Genomic DNA, 17,500 nt, shown 5'->3' with positions numbered 1-17,500 from the left:
GTGATTGTAATGAAATATTTGAGCTGTAGGTATCATTCAAATAGTGCTGCTCCTGGGTTCTTTTAAAAGGTTTTATATGATATTTAAACCAAGAGTGCGATATGATGTCGCGACCATGCGCAGTTTTCTCCTCGACGTGTAAATAGCTTCTGTTCTGTAGGCAGAGAGGCTTCCTTTCATAAGTTTTCACGGAAAAAAAACTTACATCGCGTACACAAAATGCGCTGCTTTCGTGCAATGTGTATGGATTGTACAATCACAGGGTACATCTATCACACTTCGCTAAGATTTCTTGCTCAGTTCTGGTCACCATTTGCAGTGGTTGATTGCGGTTGTTTGACAGAAATGTTCTTATAATAGGTAAATTCAGTGACGCGCACAGGAGAAGTATTTGCCTATATTACAGGGAAAAAATCGTTTTATAGACTCAGCGGAACATTTTAAGTTGATATTCTGCGCTGCTTAGCATCAGTCTATACAACTCCCATTCAGGGAAAAATAACTAGAATTTAGCCAACAGTTGTTGATTGAGCTGGAACAAAGCTACACAACTTATTCTGGTTTAAAGTTTGTGCTGTGTTTTACTATACTTGTAAAAACATATTCAAAACCGATTTGTCCATTGCCTTCAAAGGATCGCATTCCTAGATGTGGCTCTTTACTTGACACCTGCTGGGTCTGACGAACACTAGGCGAATAGGCGAGCATTGTCTAAGTGTGGATATTGCTATATTTACCCCCAAAAGACGCTAACGACTTTTTTTTAAAATTTATTTTTCATTTATGGTCAGTGAATGGACTCACCGGTTTCCGGTACGTTATTAGACATTTGTGACTGATATTCAACCCTACGTCTACCATAGCGGGAAAAAAATGAACGAATAAATAAATTAATTAACTAAATAATATAACGCTGAAGTAAAAGGAGTGAAATTAATACCAGGATGAAAGTGAATGCTGTTCGGCTACATTTCATCTACATCAGGGTATACCACTGTTACTTAAAATGTTTCATTCCTCCTATAATAGATTTAGACAGTGCCATGTCCTGGGCAAGGCTTTGTCTGGTTTCTCTGCTGTTTCTGGATTTAGTTTAGTCATTCATGCATTTATAAGTCAGTCTTTATTCTCACAAGCATTACTGTAACACAGCGCTTGTTCATTACCCATTGCCTGCATTGTCTATTTTCATTATGCTGAGTGTTTGTTCAGTCTTGTTGGGCAGTCCCTCGCTGAGTGGTAGTGCTTGTGTAGACACACACACACACACACACACACACACACACACACACACACACACACATGCACCTTCATCTGTAGCCTTGTCAAGTAATCACCACCTCAGCATACATCAAATATTGCAACCCTGTAATAGCTAGTGTACTTTATACACAGTGCAAAGCACTTAATAATTTGCAAATAGTTCTTAAATTAATCACTAATGATGATGCTTGTTGTTAATTGCACAATTAAATGACTCTTTTGATTAGCTGAGAGGTGGAATTGCCAGCCACTCTGCTGCACCTAATCTATCGTCGATACGTGTCATTAAGTGTTGTATTAATAGAGTGACATTAATAAACCATGCTGTCTCAAAGTCTTGTGTTGAATATTCCTACATCCAGGCAGATAGAATAGAATAGGCACACATCCAAAGGCACGCAATGCAGTGTAATATGCAGTAAATGAAATAGATTTGTCTTTGAGATGTAGGTTTTAAGATGGAGAATACCTACACATTTAGTGAAGTCAGCATAAGCCCTCTGAGAGATTACTGCTGTTTGCTTGGATTCATTTGAGTAGTTTAAATGCAGCAGAGAAGAGGAGAGAGGATCTTAATTTGATGTGCTGAAGACTGGACAACACTGGAGCTCCCACCCCTTTTCCTCCTCACTGCAGTCTGTCTTTTCTCTGTCAGTTCTTTCCCTTTGTCCCTCTTAGCTGTTGCTCTTGCCTGTTTGTATCCTGTTCTATTTTTTTTTTTTTTTTGGCCTTTTTTCCAGTCTTAACACCCTCCCCATGGAGCCTGTCAGTCTAGTCCTCTCAGCTGAAACATGGACCCCCCCCCCCCCTTTCTCTCTCTCTCTCTCTCTCTTTCTCTCTCTCCCTCTCCATCGCTGTTCTGTGCTGCACTCCGTCCACCGGTTGCTAAGCACTGGCTGAAGGCATGGCCCGACAGCCAGAGGGAGAGAAGGGTGGGGTTGTGGAGGGGTGGGGGGTGTACATCTTTCAGAGAGCTGTGAATCACTCCCTCGAATCATTGCTCTGTCATCTTCCTCCTCCACCCCTACTCATCCCTCCCTCCTTCCCTCCATCTCCCATCGGCCGGGCCCTTTTGAGAGGTAATCCATGGGAGTGACCCAGGAGAGACCACTTAGGCAGCACAAAAAGGGGCTATGGGAGCCGCATTCAGGGGCTGACACTGGCGACAATGCCGGCAGCTCTGAATGGCCACAGTCAGCAGTGCCGTTTCAGACCGCCTGATTTATACCAACTGTTGTGAAGAGAAGGGAATGGGTGGGAGAGAAAGTGAAGGACAGAGGCTGGGGTTTGGGGGTGGGGGGGGGGGGGGGGGGGGGGGGGGGGGCTTAAACTTAGACTTCTTTTGGGATAGGGACACATAAGAACGGAAATGTGAAAACGCGCAGTGACAGTAGTCTCAGTGTGGTGGTTTAGAGGCTCTGAGTGGTGTTTTCGGAACATTCAACCATTGCAAATAGAACATCCTAGAATGATGATGGCCTTATATATGTAGACATCACACCCATCAGGCAATCAGAGCTTGGACAAGCGCCACAGCTGAGGGTATTTCCAAAGCACTTGCATTTAGGACAGTTTGTCCTGTAAGAGCCTGCTGTCTGACAGTCAGGGAACTGTGCATTGTGAAATATGATGTTCCCATCTGCTGAATTTCCAGGAAAGGAGTTTACATCAGCTTGTGAACATCCTTCTGTCTGGAGCATTTTGGACTGGATTTTGATTATTTCAATGGAAATATAATGGGTTAAATGTATTTTCAGAATAATGTTAATTAGCGTTGTCTTGTAGTACCAGAATTTAAATAGTTTAATTTTGCTTCAAGAGTCTCTCTTCAGTTTAAGTACTTACCATCCAGTGAACATTTTTAAATGGCTACCTTCCTTTGTTCTTTATCCAACAGACTGTTAAACTGCACTTCAGCTTCATGTGAGAACTTTCACGATAAACACAGCATGCCCACAAATAACTGTTCATGTAACAACTCTGCATTTCATGGCAAGCCATTTGGTTTTAAATGAACATCACAAATAATTCATAATCTGTGTTAGCGTTTGAAGCTGAGCCTGTTTTATCTCGGAACGGTCACAAATTTAACTCTATACAGTGACACTGCTAGTTTGTCCCAGCAAATATGGGTTTGAAGACGTGATTGGCCTGTTTCTGACATGATGTCATGGCCCAGGCCAATCAGTGTCTCTGACAGAGGAATGCCTTGAACTGACTGGCAGACATATGGATCCATGGCCTCTGTTCTATTCAGGGTTGACCCAGCTGCTGAGGACCAGGGCGGCTGCCTCTTGTCGTCCTGCACGGGCGCGTGGATGACTGAAGTGTGCTGAAATATGATGCTGTTTTTTTCCTCTCCTCTGGCAGGGGGAAGGTGGGCGTTGGAAGGGATGTGTGTGTGTGTGTGTGTGTATGTGTGTGTAGGGGGATGGAGATATTGTAACGGGCACCTGAGGTCTCTTGGGTCCATCCCTTACTGTGCTGCTCCATCCGCCTCCAGGCTGAGGTTTCATTTCTGCACAGTCAGGAGAAACTCTAACTCTCATTTTTCTGTGTGTGTGTGTGTGTGTGTGTGTGTGTGTGTGTGTGTGTGAGTGTGTGTGCGCGTGTCAGACAACTGACCTTGCATTAGTGTGCTTTTGAGAGTTTTCGATTAAGCAGTGTTGTTTTGAGTGTGTGTCATAACTGAAGGGCAGCCAGGACCTAAAACACGGGTGACAAGGCGTTCTGAGGTCACTGCACAAGTACCAATACGATGTTTTACTTCAGTGAGAGCACGAGTGTGGAGCGTCTTGACTGTAATTGTGGCTCGTTCTCAGGAAAGGTTTGTGGTAATGATGACTGTTCCACTGAAACCTCAGGGAGGATGACACTGAAGCCTTTTCTAGAATGTGTGTGTGTGTGTGTGTGTGTGTGTGTGTGTGCGTGTGCGTGTGCGTGTGCATGCACGCCTGTTCAGCTGAGAAAATAAAAGCAGTTTGACTCTCTGATGAAAAGCCAAAGTGATGGGGCAGAGGAAAAGAAAGAACGATAGTGAAAGATAGCTGGAGCGAGAGAATGCTGGAGGGATTGGAGGAGACGTGTAATGAGGGTTAAAGAGTCGCATTAAAAGTGAGCGTCCTAGCAGTTCCTTTAATGCGACTGAACACACTGTTAACTCCACTCTGTGACTGAACATGGACACAGCTCCCCGCTTTTATGTTAATGCACAAACCCAATCCTCCTTTAAATCTTTCTTGGCATCTGTTGTTTTTTAGAGACTCGTATAGACCAACAACAAGTCAGATTAAAAACAAAACAACAACGAACAAGCTGGTGATCTGTGTTCTGTATAATTTTATTTGCTTTACATGATATTACATATCGATCATAGATTTAGCCCCATGTTTGCAGTTCACGCTAAGTTGGATTTAGTCATAAACTGGTCTGAATATTAAGTCATTCCCATGAAAATGGCTTGACTCGCGCGCTCTCGAAAGCAGTCATTCAATGGTTTTCACAATGGGAATGTCAAATAAAACACAGTTTGTTGCAGGTAAGGGTGTTTTTTTTTCCTAGTGAGAGTAAGAGAACTTGAAAGAGATGACACTTAAGCATCTGCGGCTCTTAGAAGCTGGCTTGGCTCACTCTCCGTCAGGCCTCCCCGTAGCTTTCCCAGACTAAGACATTGCCAAGACCTGATTGCCCTGCCTAAGAGACAGGGAACAGATAGCGTTATTTTATTGTTTATTTCTATCTTTGACTTGACTGCTATGCTAGTTACTTAAACAATTTTAGTGTGACAAGGACTGAAGTTCCATTGCTATCTCTCTCAGAAGTTTCGCTCAGTCTGTGAGCTAGTCAGACTGTGAACTAAAACTGTATATTGACGGATCATTCACAGAACACAGCACACCCACTCACCCACACCAAAATGTTCTCTCTCTGTTTCTCTGACTGACACAGGTTTTTGTTTGAATTTTGCCCAGTGTCTGTAGAGTAGCATCTTTTGTGCACTATTTGCCCAGACCTGAAAACTTGTATGGAGGTGGAATTTAAACAAGGGACAAGAGAGCTCCACCTGTGGTCAACTTTAAGGTAAAAAAAAAAAGAGATTGAGGTCGTAGGTAAAGTGTTTTGACATGATTAATTGAGCGTGGAATTTTCTCAGAGCTAACACAGACCCTCACTTTCCACACACCTGTGCTATCAAAGAGCACACCTGTCAGAGTGCTGGATTAAAAAAAAAAAAAAAAGTTACTGCATATTTTCTCCCTTCCCAACCAAACTTACAAGAGCTGTTTCCTAAACAGGTCCGTATGAAAGATTATCAACATTACAGATAGGAAAGTATATTTAGTGGTAAATATTGGATAATATCAACCGTTTGGGGTGTTTTAGGACTCTCTTAGCCTAACGGGGCACCATACATTCAAAAAGTCTTACTGATAAACAGTACTGTCCTTGTGGTTTGGATTGCTACAGTTAAAATTAAGATATTTTTAGGCTGTCATTATACCCATATAATCTGGTTCAATCCCCTGCTTTTGAGACCACAAGACAAAATCAGTAGCCCTGCAGATGAAAGTTGGACCACCCTGTGTCCAAGGGCCTAATGCTTTTCATATGTCAGAGACTGAACTCACAGCTACAGTTCAACTGCCTCTCCAACAAGCCCAGCCTCACAGAACTCAGATCAGCATTTTCCATGTCCTCACAAGAGTGAAGCAGAAATGTGTGCAAGGCCATGCTGGTACAGAGGAAACTAACACAAAGAGTAATGTAAGGGGCTATCTGCATGTGAGGTTAAATAGTGTAAATAGCATGTTAGCTTTATCTGTGTTGTTGGGTACAGGTTTGTTGTTTGGGGAAGTGGCTATTTGTAAACTCTCGCTGTCACCGCTCTCACCTTGCCCTTTTGGTTGGCTGTCTCCCAGCAACCCTGAGACAAGAAAAGATCTGTGTCAAGGCTGACTGACTTACTGCAGTGGAAGACAGACACACGGACATATTCATATGCACACATGCGCACGTGCACACACACACACACACACACACACACACACACACACACACACAGAGTGAATGACACTGCTGTTTCATTGGATTGACCATATTTTGTGTAAATATCACTAAACAAAAAGTGAAACATCTTGAAATGCTCTCTTTTACCTCTGTGTTTCTCTTGGTATCTGCTCTTTTGCACAGTTTTGTGCATAAGTCACACACACACACACACACACACACACACACACACACACACACACACACACACACACACTTCGCTTTAAGACTCTTCCTAGTAACCTCATTGGAAAAATAAATGCAAATAAATGCATGAATAAATAATTGCATGCTATGCAATGAGATAAAAAAAGAAAAAAAAAACGGAGCTTTCTGGTAAATATAGATGAAGCTTTCTCTCAGTGGTGCGCTCGTGAAGACAGAGAGAGCACGCTGCACTCAAACGCTCATCCGTCACACGCGGGGTGACGTGCTGGGCAGTAATGCAGCTCAGGCAGTGAATAAAGCTCCCCGCTCTGCCGTTTCCTCTCTCATGCATCATCCCGTAGTGACGGCTGGCTGGCTAACCCACCGAACAGGCTTACCGTTAATTAAACCGCTCTGCTACACTGAGGAGTCGTGTTCTGATCTTCAGGTGTTTACTCAAAGCCTTGAACTCAGCTGACATATCATAGCAGCATGTAAATTCATGAGAGAAATCTGGCTTTGGAAATTTTGGCTGAATCCAGGGATCTAATTAGATCTAATTCAGGGATCTATTATTATTTTTTGTTGCTGTTGAAACGTATGTGACAGTGGTAAAAGAGATCTCTGTGCAGTATTGAACTGCACTCAGACAAATATGTTTAACTTCTGCAAACAAAGCTTAATCGATGACTAGTTTCTCAAGGCAAAGTCCATGTTAAATTGCGTTATCAGCCCCGTTAGTGATTCGTTTTAGCTCAAATAGTGCCTATTAATCTTACATGCTATTTACCTTGCGATGACTTCTTATACCAAATGCGATAAGACAATCTACCCGTCACAGGTGCCTGCTCAGAGCAAAATCTGTTTACTTTTTTTTGTCATCCATGTTGGCGCTGATTTCTGATAGCTAGCGGAAAGTCTCATTGCGTTGTGAAGAAGAGCTAGAGTTTCTACCGCTAACGTACACAAAACGTGTTACTCGGAGCTGGATTTATATTGAACCAATCCCCAAAGCTCATCAACCTCTTGTTAAAGTAATACTTGATGTAAAATACAGACTCCTCAGTTCTTTTATTGTACAGATCCCTACCTGAAAATAAAGTAAAAAGAAAGAAAGAGAGAGAGAGAGAAAGAACACAAAACAAATTGCATTGCACATATGCCAATGTAATTCTGTTGGGCTGGATGCTCAGTTTGTCACTTGCTCAGACAATTTAGACTTTTTGCTTTTTAATCTTGTTCTTTGTAATTTCTCACTTTCAGTCCCACACATAGTATAAAGACTAAGACGAGAGTGGGGCAGGGTTGTGAGGAATTTTAAATAAAGGGGGGGGGGGGGGGGGGGGGGAACCCTATCCATCTTAATGTACGGTGCACAGAGGGCATTTCACTTTGAGCAGATTGGCGGGTTGGGTCTGTATGCAAGAGTTCTAAATACGACATCTGAAACGTTTAGTATGTTAAACGGTGGTCCTTCAGAATACCACAGAATCTACCTTTTGAAATGTTTTCCACGTTGAATACTACACACTACCGTATGTTTGAAACGGTTCACACGTTTTGCACGTCGTTCATCCAGCAGACCACATACGTCTTTCTTCTCAGTGTGGGGTGTCGTCTGCTAGTTGTCCTGTCATTCTTTGTGTGTGTGTGTGTGTGTGTGTGTGTGTGTGTGTGTACATGCACGTAGCTTTGTTGAATCATGTAATGGTTCAGTGAAGGACTCTTTGTTGATAGAGTAACAGTGAGGGCAGGCCGTCAGAACATGTTTCTGGCACACTGAGGGACTGGTTTGGAGAGTGGAAATTCAGTGTGTAGAACTCTGAAAGGATTAGTGCTGATTGGTTCAGAGAGAGCTCATCAGTGACCCTCCTGACTGCTATGGTAACCATCAGCTGGGACCTGTGGCTAAGACAAGCACATCTTGATGACATCAGAGCGATTAGTTGCATGTTTCTCTTTATGTTCCTTACTAAACGCCAGTGAGCTCCATTGGCTCTGTCATCTCTCTGCACTGGAACTCAAGAGTCGCTCTTGCCTTTCCCCCCCGGCTGAGCCATGTCTGGATTAAGTGTCCTATGAAATAGGAATTTAATAAATCATAAAGTCCCATCTGAACTCAAAACATGCTTTGATTTACAAAAAAAAAAAAGAGGGAGAGAGAGATCCACCTGAATTTTGATTATCTTACCTTTCCAATGTGGTCTATGATTGGTGGGTGCTTTTCTGAGTGTATTCATATGTCTGAGGCTGCTTAAAGCGGTCAGCCCAGGTTTTGCTAACTCAGCTCATTGATATGCTGTGTGTTTAGCCCAGACTAGGCTAAATCCCACACAGCTTTTCCAATTATTCCCTCATCTTTCAACACCATGTATCCTAACCACCTGCAGGACCCCTTTTTTCCCTCACCCTTCTATCCTTCATACATTCATTTCTAAACCAATAAAGCAGTTGTTTATTTTACCCTTTTCAATTTTGCCAAGCTCCCAGCCCATGCTGGGTGAAAGAACAAAGATTATAATGCTTCGAAAGAGAACCAATTGCTTCCTTTTCATTTCATTTTTGGTGAGCCTTTTTTGGGGGTTGGTTCTGTTTGGAATCACTGACAATTCAAAGCGAAGAGTCGGCTTGATAAACCACATCTGACCTGCTTTGAGAATGCTCACACACACACACACACATACACACACACACACACGCACAACCACAGATCGTTGATATACAACTCAAGATTTGATCTTATCTTGTTTTCAAGACAAAATTATGTAAGACCTTTTGAAAGAATGTTATTATGGTGCTTCAAAGCATTTATTCAAAGTATGCTTTTTAAAGTCCTTTACGACACACATCCCTAATATGTTACACATCCACTGCAGCCAGGCTTGAGTAAAGCAAAGCTGAAGCCATCTCTGCGAGTGCAGTGGCAGGCAGTGTAAAGTCTTATCCTGGGCTGCGTATCGGCCCTGTGGGAGAGGAGAGGAGGTGGGGGGTGTTGTTGGGGGGGAGGGGGGGTGTTGGCAGTGATGGAGCGGTTGGTGTGGTGATGGTGTTGGTGTGAGACAGTGGAGCTGTGCGCTTGAGTGGAACGCCCATTGGAAATCATTTGATCTGCATCACACGCGGCCCCCGTGTCCCTGGCAAAGCTCTGAAAGCAACAGAGCGGCCAGCCAGGTCCCCGGATTCCTCACGCTAATCAGCCTATGGAACGCGGCAGAATCTGGAGGTGGTCCTCAGGCAAGACGCCCTCATCAACACACTCCTGCTGCCTCACACCGTTTTCTCTTTTTCTTCCTTTCCCTGTTCCACCTTCTTTTTTGACTCTTTTTTTTATCTCTTTCTTTCTTTTCTTTTTCTTTTTTTTTTGTTCCAGAAATCAGTTCCCTCCCTGGTAGACTTTAGCTTTGACAAGCCATCTCCTGATGTGAGAGAAGAGATAACATTGCAACTGTTTGATGGCTACTGATAGGGAGAGGCAGAGAAGGAGGGAGGAAAAAGACAGAGAGGATGCACTGTAATGGGGAGAGAGAGAGAGAGACAGAGAGAGAGAGAGAGAGAATATGCCGGCGTGAAGCATTCTGAAATGCAAGGTATGTGTAGCAACCCATTACTGGAGAATATGATATTCTCTTTCCCACAGTTATCTATTTATACTGTGTCTGCATGGGAGGGTGGTGGAGTAGAGGGGCATACACTGATACAAAGTCAATAAGTCCCTGTCTTGCTGAAATGTTTACCGAGAGAGGGGGGCAATCTGATAATTGTTACAAGCAAGCAGCAGCGGGGCGGCAGAGAACATCCTAGGCTCCTGAAATTACCACCGGCTGTCCAGCGGAGTGTTTGCTTTTTCCATGTATAGATCTTCTCAGTGAGACAGAGAATGCACTCTCAGAGGTGTGTGTGTGTGTGTGTGTGTGTGTGTGTGTGTGTGTGTGTGTGTGTGTGTGTGCGCGCACGGGCGTGTACGTGCGTGCGTGTGTGTGTCTACGTGTGTGTGACAGAGTAACATCATCTTTTTTCCGCATACTATTTTTTTCTCAATTTTGTCTGATGACAAGACAAATGTGTCTCTGTCACTCATGCTGAAGTAGAGAAATCAATCTTTCAGAGAGAGAGAGAGAGAGAGAGAGAGAATATCACATTGTTTTTGGCTATAAATGAGGACTATGTCATTCACCAGTAAGAGTCGGAGGTGCTTTGTGAAGTTAGATCCTTTTTCCCTTCTTCTGACTGAACAGGCTCCATAGACATCTTCCTCAGACTTTGTCTAAATGACTTTAGCACACATCTGAAACATGTGGAAATGTGCCGGTAGGTTTTTAGCATAGACATGACAGCACCGGGTAAGCCCAGAGTACGGCAATAAATCATTACTACTTAACAATGACATTAAACACTGTTAACAAGTCAGAGTCTTCTGATTTTTTAAAGTATTTCTTAAAAGAAAAAGGATGCATTAGGAACCTAGAAAATTATCTCAAATGTGCCTTTAGTAGTGGTAACTGGTATGACCTTATTATTACTAGTTTAAAATATGACACAAATATCATACAGTCTTTTCTACCTCTGCCATAGCCTGAAAGGAACAAGCTACATCATTTTCTTTAAAGACATCAGCCTTTTTTTTTTTTTTTGTTAAATGATATTTTGGCTTCTTGCTTTGCTGCTCCTCTTTGAAAGCTCGGGCCCGGGCTTGTGAGGTTGCCCTTGGTTTCCTCTGATCAGCGCGAACACACGTCTGTTTGGCAGAATAAGTGATATCACTTCGGGGAGTCATAGCCTTTATGCACGGGAGGAGACCTGTGTGGGTATTGATTTGGTTGGTGGGCTTTGGATTTCTCTCGGGAGCCAATAAAAATAATTACAAAAAGATCATCAAAGCCTCGACCTTCTGCTCTACACATGAATAAATATGTGATAAAGACAATAAAGGCAGCCCGGCTTCTTGTGTGGCCTGCCGGTTAGGGGAGGTAGACACAATACGCAGTTCTTCCTCTCCAACGAGGGGTACCAAGAAAAAAAGAATGTGTTTTTTATGTAGCTGCGTGTGTGTATAGTTAAACATTGATGACACAGTGTGTGTGTTTGTGTGAGTGTGTGTGTGTGTGTGTGTGTGTGTGTGTGTGTGCGCTCACTGTCTTTGTGCTTTACATCCTATTTTCCATTCACCTCCTGCCCTTAATGTACATGTTAGGTCAGAATGCACAGGGCACAAAATTAGTGGTGTCTCCATTTTGTGGGGAAAAGGACTGCAACCAGAGAGTCTTATTGTTCTTGACCAGCCTCTAAACAATGCCCAACATGACAGCACCCCCAACCCCCCCCCCAGGGGCTCTCCCTAGCAACACCACAGACCAAGCCTGCCTCTCTATTCTTCTGTCCATCACTGGAGAGGACAGGGACAGAGAGAAGATGGAGCTCTGTTTCCGTCGCGTTGCTTCTTCCTTCTGTGGGACAGTTTGCGGTTTCGTAGGCATCTTTGCCCAGTTTAGCAGTTGTCTTATTTTTCCCTTTTTGTTTGTTTTTTTGTTTTTTGTTTCTAAACAATCTTTTATTATGCTGTGGGGACGTGTCGTGAGGGGAAGAGGACAGTGTTTGTAGCGCAATGAAAGTGCTGCTGTAGAAATGATGGAGTGGGGGTGGATAGCTGTTTGATTGGAGCGTGCCCACTGACCAGCTGAAGTACACTCGCTTTCATTCAGAGAGCACTTCAGTGCACAACACCAATGATCGTATTAAGAGGGCAACAGCTAGACCATTTCCCATGAAGGGGGAGAGAAAGAGAGAGAGCTCTGGAGGCCTTATACCATGCAGCAAATTGAAATTTTCTCTTGTGCACTCTTGTGGGCACTGATTTGAGAGTGGCAGGGGGTGCCATAATGCGCCTTTATTTCAGCCCTTTTCTGTAGAGTGTCTGTGAGGAAAGAAGCCTCTGGTTGGTGTTTGATAGAAAGACAAAAACAGAGAAAACTTGGGTCAAAGAGTGTGTGCGCGTGTGTGTGTGTGTGAGAGAGAGAGAGTGTAGTACTAGGTGTTAGGAAAAACACGTACACAGTGTATTTCCTATCAGCCCTTCCTCTTACTGTTGAATGGACATATTGACCAATCATTCTCTCACTCTCCCCTCTCTCCTCCTAGAATTCATCCCTCCATCATTTGGCCAGGAAAAAAAAAAAGACAAACGTGGAGGATTCTGTTGATGAAAAATGGCAGCAGATGGGGCCTTAAGGTTTAAGCGATTAGAGTCAGTAGGTTGGAATACAAATTGGATTAAAAGAAATTAGACTGATATAAATCGAATGGAGTCCTAACCATTTATGCCTTTTGCCCTGGTGGAGAAAACATGTTTCCAGTAGTGCTGGATTACAGGAGAGGCAGATGCTCCAATGAGATAGGAATTAATGTGCTTCCGACACTCCATCTGGGGGAGGTGGGATGGGAGACGGGGTCCCTGGATCTGTCCCTTATCTCGGTCCCCCATTTATCAATGTCATAATGTTAATTAGCACTTCATTCATTTAGTCACTTATAGCCCCAGTATAAACTTGCCCCCTCTTTCCCCGTGCTGTCAAATGGATTGGCTCCTGGGCCAGCGGCTGGCTCACAGCACCTTCCAGCTCTGCCAACACTGTGTGTGTGTGTGTGTGTGTGTGAGAGAGAGAGAGGGAGAGAGAGCGGTAAAATAAGCTGAAAGCTGTGCATGTATGAAACTAACAGCTTTCATACATACGTTGCGATTAGTTCCTAGAAGAGGCGCCCCCACGCCCCCCCTCCCCGCCCCCTACACACACACCTCTCCCCTCCCTCTAACCCAGCCTCAGTCCCTGGCCCCACTTAGGCAGCAGACACCGGAGCTGATCACTAATCAATGTGAGGGAAATGGCTGGAATTAGCCCAAATTAGGTGGAGAGGGGGAGATGTCGTCTCTTCTGAACAGGGGGTCAATACAGCACTGTGTGTCTCTTGACCCCATGCGGGGAAAGAAGAGAAACATACCACACACACACACACACACACACACACATTTGTGCTGATCTTTCAAAGTTTCCTTGTCTCATTTTTTTGTTCGCTGGGGAATAGCATTTTCCCCTGAGTTTATAGTACAGAAAACCACTGAGAGTGCAGTCACCACACAAACACACACACACACACACACACACACACACACACTGTAACACACTCCAGTGCAGTGCCCTTCCACACATGCCGCTACAGGGAAGGGCACAGTCACATGATCGTCACTTTCCCCTGCTGGACCAGCTAAAACACTGCACAGCCCTTTCCCTGGCTTTTCTGTGTAGCACAAACACACTCCACTCAGTATTTTCAGATATCTCATCTCCATAGCACTCCAGAGCTCCCAGCTGTCTCAGCATTTTAAACAAACTGAATTGACTCACTGAAAGTAGTCTATACAAGATCAGCACCCAACAGAACTGAACAGAACCACTGGCTGACGTTCTTAGCAACTAGAGTTTATTTCTTTTATGTTGTGGTGTTGTTAGTGTGTCAGCATTACGTAGATTGATTAACGTTTGTCTGCATGTCGACTGTGCCAAGACAAGAAATATGAAGGAGACTAAACATTATGTCAGTGGATAAGGTTAATTTAGGGATGCTTCTAAAAGGACCTGAAGGCTTTTACATTGCATAGTTGGACGGGATTCCAGGCTAATTTTGGAGCAAATTGAATAACTCTTTGTATTACATAACAAGCTGTCCTAATGCTCACTAAAAGATGTACTGGGAAATACGTGACACTATTTGAACTTTCACATCGGTTCCCAGAGAGGAATCTTCCCTCGTCATGCCACGACAAGCTTCCCGCTAGCAGGTTTTTGCAGTGGTTTTAAGGGTAAAGAGATTTGTCTTTAGAGCAAGGGAGAAAATCAGCCAAATGGAGTTAACAAAGTGAATTCTCTGGCCTAAACCTGAGATGCTGAACATAATATAATACAGTTCAACGCCTTGGCTGCGACAAACCAGGAGAGGCTCGTCTGAGTCCTCGCTCCTCGCTTTTCTTTTTCTTTTTTCTTTTTTTTTTTTTTGTTCCTGGGGAGGGTTTTTGGATGTTAAGGGGATCAGGGAATCTTTTGTCTAAAGCTTCCCTGAGCTTCAGTGATGTAAATGCAGGAGTGGCCTCTGGTGCCTTATCTCTGGGGTGAAAACTGTCCCTTGTGAGAGCATTATCATAAAGGCCAGACTCCCACAGTGCTGGCTGCCAGTGTCACCCATCGCATATTTAAAAAAAAAAAAAAGGCCAAAGAGAAAAAGCTCAGGGGATTAGCATTTTAACACAGCGCCTGGCTCACCCCGCTGCACCCTCAGTCACACAAGACAAGTCCCAAATGGCCTTCCAGCTCGACGGGTACCTCAGAGAAGTAGGGTCCTGAATAGGGAATTTTGGAGCAATTGTGACAGTCTTCCGGAAAAGAGCGGACACACTCTTATGAAAGTCAACAAACAGAATAAATGAAAGAAATCCATAAATTGTTCAGGCAGGAGAATCAAAAAGTGCTGCTCAAACTGTTGAGATGTCCCTGGTAAAAGGCCAGTTCTGAACTGGCTGAGGATGTGTCAGGATAGTGCTGAACTCTGTGATAATGGCATGTGTCGATTAAATCTGTTTGTTGAAGAACTGAGTGTGTTGGTAGCTTTGGTTTGAAGGACCTCATGACCCCAAAGGTCAGCAGGGTTACGCTTAAATTGTGAAAGTGGACTTGGAAAATTATTTCCATTTGGTTCATGAGTTTGAATGTGAACTGAATTAATCGTACTGCAGGGGATGTAGAATTTGCATTTGAATTTGAATGACAGGAGGTGAATTTAAATCTGTGCAAATCGAACAAATTCCGGTTAATCAGTCTAACAGCTCGAGCACAGGGGCTGGGCCATGTGCCAAATGAGAATCATTTCCAAAACATTTCAGGATAAAACGGTCCTTTCAGAAGTATTTTAATGTGACTCAAGTTAAAATTACAAAAGAGTAATAAATAGGAGAAATTCTGACATTGTGGAAATCACAACGTTTGGCAAGAGCCTCCTCTTACTTCCACTTTTCGTTATTTGTACCTTACCTTTCTTTCTCTCTCCGTCTTTCTCTCTCTGTGTCTTTCTCTCCAGGATCCCGAATGCGCCAAGAGGACTCCCCACCCCGTATCGTGGAGCACCCCTCCGACCTGATCGTGTCCAAGGGCGAGCCCGCCACCCTCAACTGCAAGGCGGAGGGTCGGCCGACGCCCACCGTAGAGTGGTACAAAGACGGCGAGCGAGTTGAAACAGACAAAGACGACCCGCGTTCCCATCGGATGCTCCTGCCCAGCGGTTCCCTCTTCTTCCTGCGCATCGTCCACGGACGGCGGAGCAAACCTGACGAAGGCTCCTACGTCTGCGTGGCCCGGAACTACCTGGGAGAGGCAGTCAGTCGCAATGCTTCGCTGGAAGTAGCATGTGAGTCCTAGCTTTGCATAGCTAACATCTATAACTTATTTCAGTCATCATTCACCCATCATTTTCAAGGTGCAAAGGCAGGATAAATCTGGAATAGTTGGTCATCCTAGTATATGTCTCCAACTAGCTCTAAATAGATCCAGACCACTTTCAAAAGCTCCATATCAACCCTTAAGCCATCCATTGATTCATACATTTGACTTAGCAAAGGTTGGTTTTAAGTTGGTTTTCATATGAAGTCTACAGAGAAATATAGAAGATTGATAAAGAACAAACAGGAAGGATGAGGAATAGCACATGATGTCTAGGCTGTACTCTGATCTTTCATCCTGCTTTTGCACTTTGAAAAACATCCTGTGTGACTGTGATAGCTTTGTGATGGACTGTGAAAGGAACTTGCTTTCACCTTTGAATAAAAATATTGGCAAGACAAGATTGGCATAAGGCTTTTAAGATTCTGAACCTTTGATTGTTTTGTGCTGGTTGCTGGAAAACCAGGTTAGATGCTGAAATGTTTGTTTTGGATGTTGCTCAACATGAGTATGTGTTTAATACAGGAAAAGGTGTGTCATCTGACCTTCAGCAACAGGCTGTTATTCCATACACAGTATTATACAATACTACTTTTTTGTGATAAGCATCTGAAATGTTTTCACCTCAGAGTCTAGGTTAAAGTTTGCTAATACTTGCTCTTTTTTTTTTGTTCTTTTTAACTTTCGAACTGCTTTTGAATATAATTTACAAGTCCAGGTGTTCTCCGTGTTAGACTTGAAGTGTCTAATGTTTATTGGAACCGTGTTTCCTGAGAGCATCTTTCTCTGGTCTTTTGGGTTTGGCTTGTCCTTTACAGTGATACCTGAGTCATGGTTTGCAGCTAATTAATGTCGGAGACTTGAGAGACTAGGAGGTCGTACATCTTCGCCTCATGGAAGTGCTTTGAAGGACCCCGCCAAATGTTTGTGGGTTTTCCTTTCTTCTTTGATGGAGAGAATCATGGGGTAATAAAATAGGAGTGAGAGAATGAAGATGGGGCAACTGAGTTGGATGAAAGAGAGATGGGAAAGGCAAGGGTGGGGGTTTGTGGCATGAGGGGGTGGGGGGTGGGGAGGATGGGGGGTTGGGGTCCACGGGGGAATATTAAGACAGTGCACCTGACCTGTGGATCGGTTTACCTTTGAAGATGAACTTCTAACTAAAGTTCCCAGAGTGGGGAAAACCCAGGGGTCAGAACTCATGCAGATTATCTCGGCGACCGGCTTTATGGATCGGACAGTATCTACTGTCGCGCTTTGCTTTTCACTCTTCAAACAAAAGCTTTTAGAGAGCCGTGACCTTCTGGCAAATGAACCTCACATAGTCGTTTGATGTTTTGACATTAGCACAAATGACAGGGAAGGGAGTAAAAAGTCATTATTTTAACATATGTTAAATGATGCATTCAGAAATCTTGTGTTACTGAGAAAAGTCATTGTGTCAAAAAAAAAAGAGAGAGAGAGAGAGAGAGAGAGCTAACACGTCACGTTTTCAGCAGCTCTAGCTTTTCTTCAGTATTTGCGTTCACTTTCTGAACCTATAATGCTTTTCGTGTGTGTGTGTG

The 17,500-nt window shown here is 43.7% G+C and overlaps 1 protein-coding gene across 1 annotated transcript in view; it reads left to right on the top strand.

The window, feature by feature from the left end:
* The window catches only part of robo2 (roundabout, axon guidance receptor, homolog 2 (Drosophila)), a 330,740-nt gene that overhangs the window by 127,028 nt on the left and 186,212 nt on the right, over positions 1-17,500 (top strand). The window contains exon 2 of the mRNA XM_030779068.1: positions 15,577-15,903. Within this exon, the coding sequence (XP_030634928.1) occupies positions 15,577-15,903 (327 nt within the window). The remainder of the gene's footprint in view (positions 1-15,576; positions 15,904-17,500) is intronic.

This window comes from Chanos chanos, chromosome 7 (genome assembly GCF_902362185.1).
Source record: "Chanos chanos chromosome 7, fChaCha1.1, whole genome shotgun sequence".
In the NCBI taxonomy this organism is placed as follows: domain Eukaryota; kingdom Metazoa; phylum Chordata; class Actinopteri; order Gonorynchiformes; family Chanidae; genus Chanos; species Chanos chanos.
Note: the sequence above shows the minus strand (reverse complement) of the source record. Positions and strands in the feature narration are given on the sequence as shown.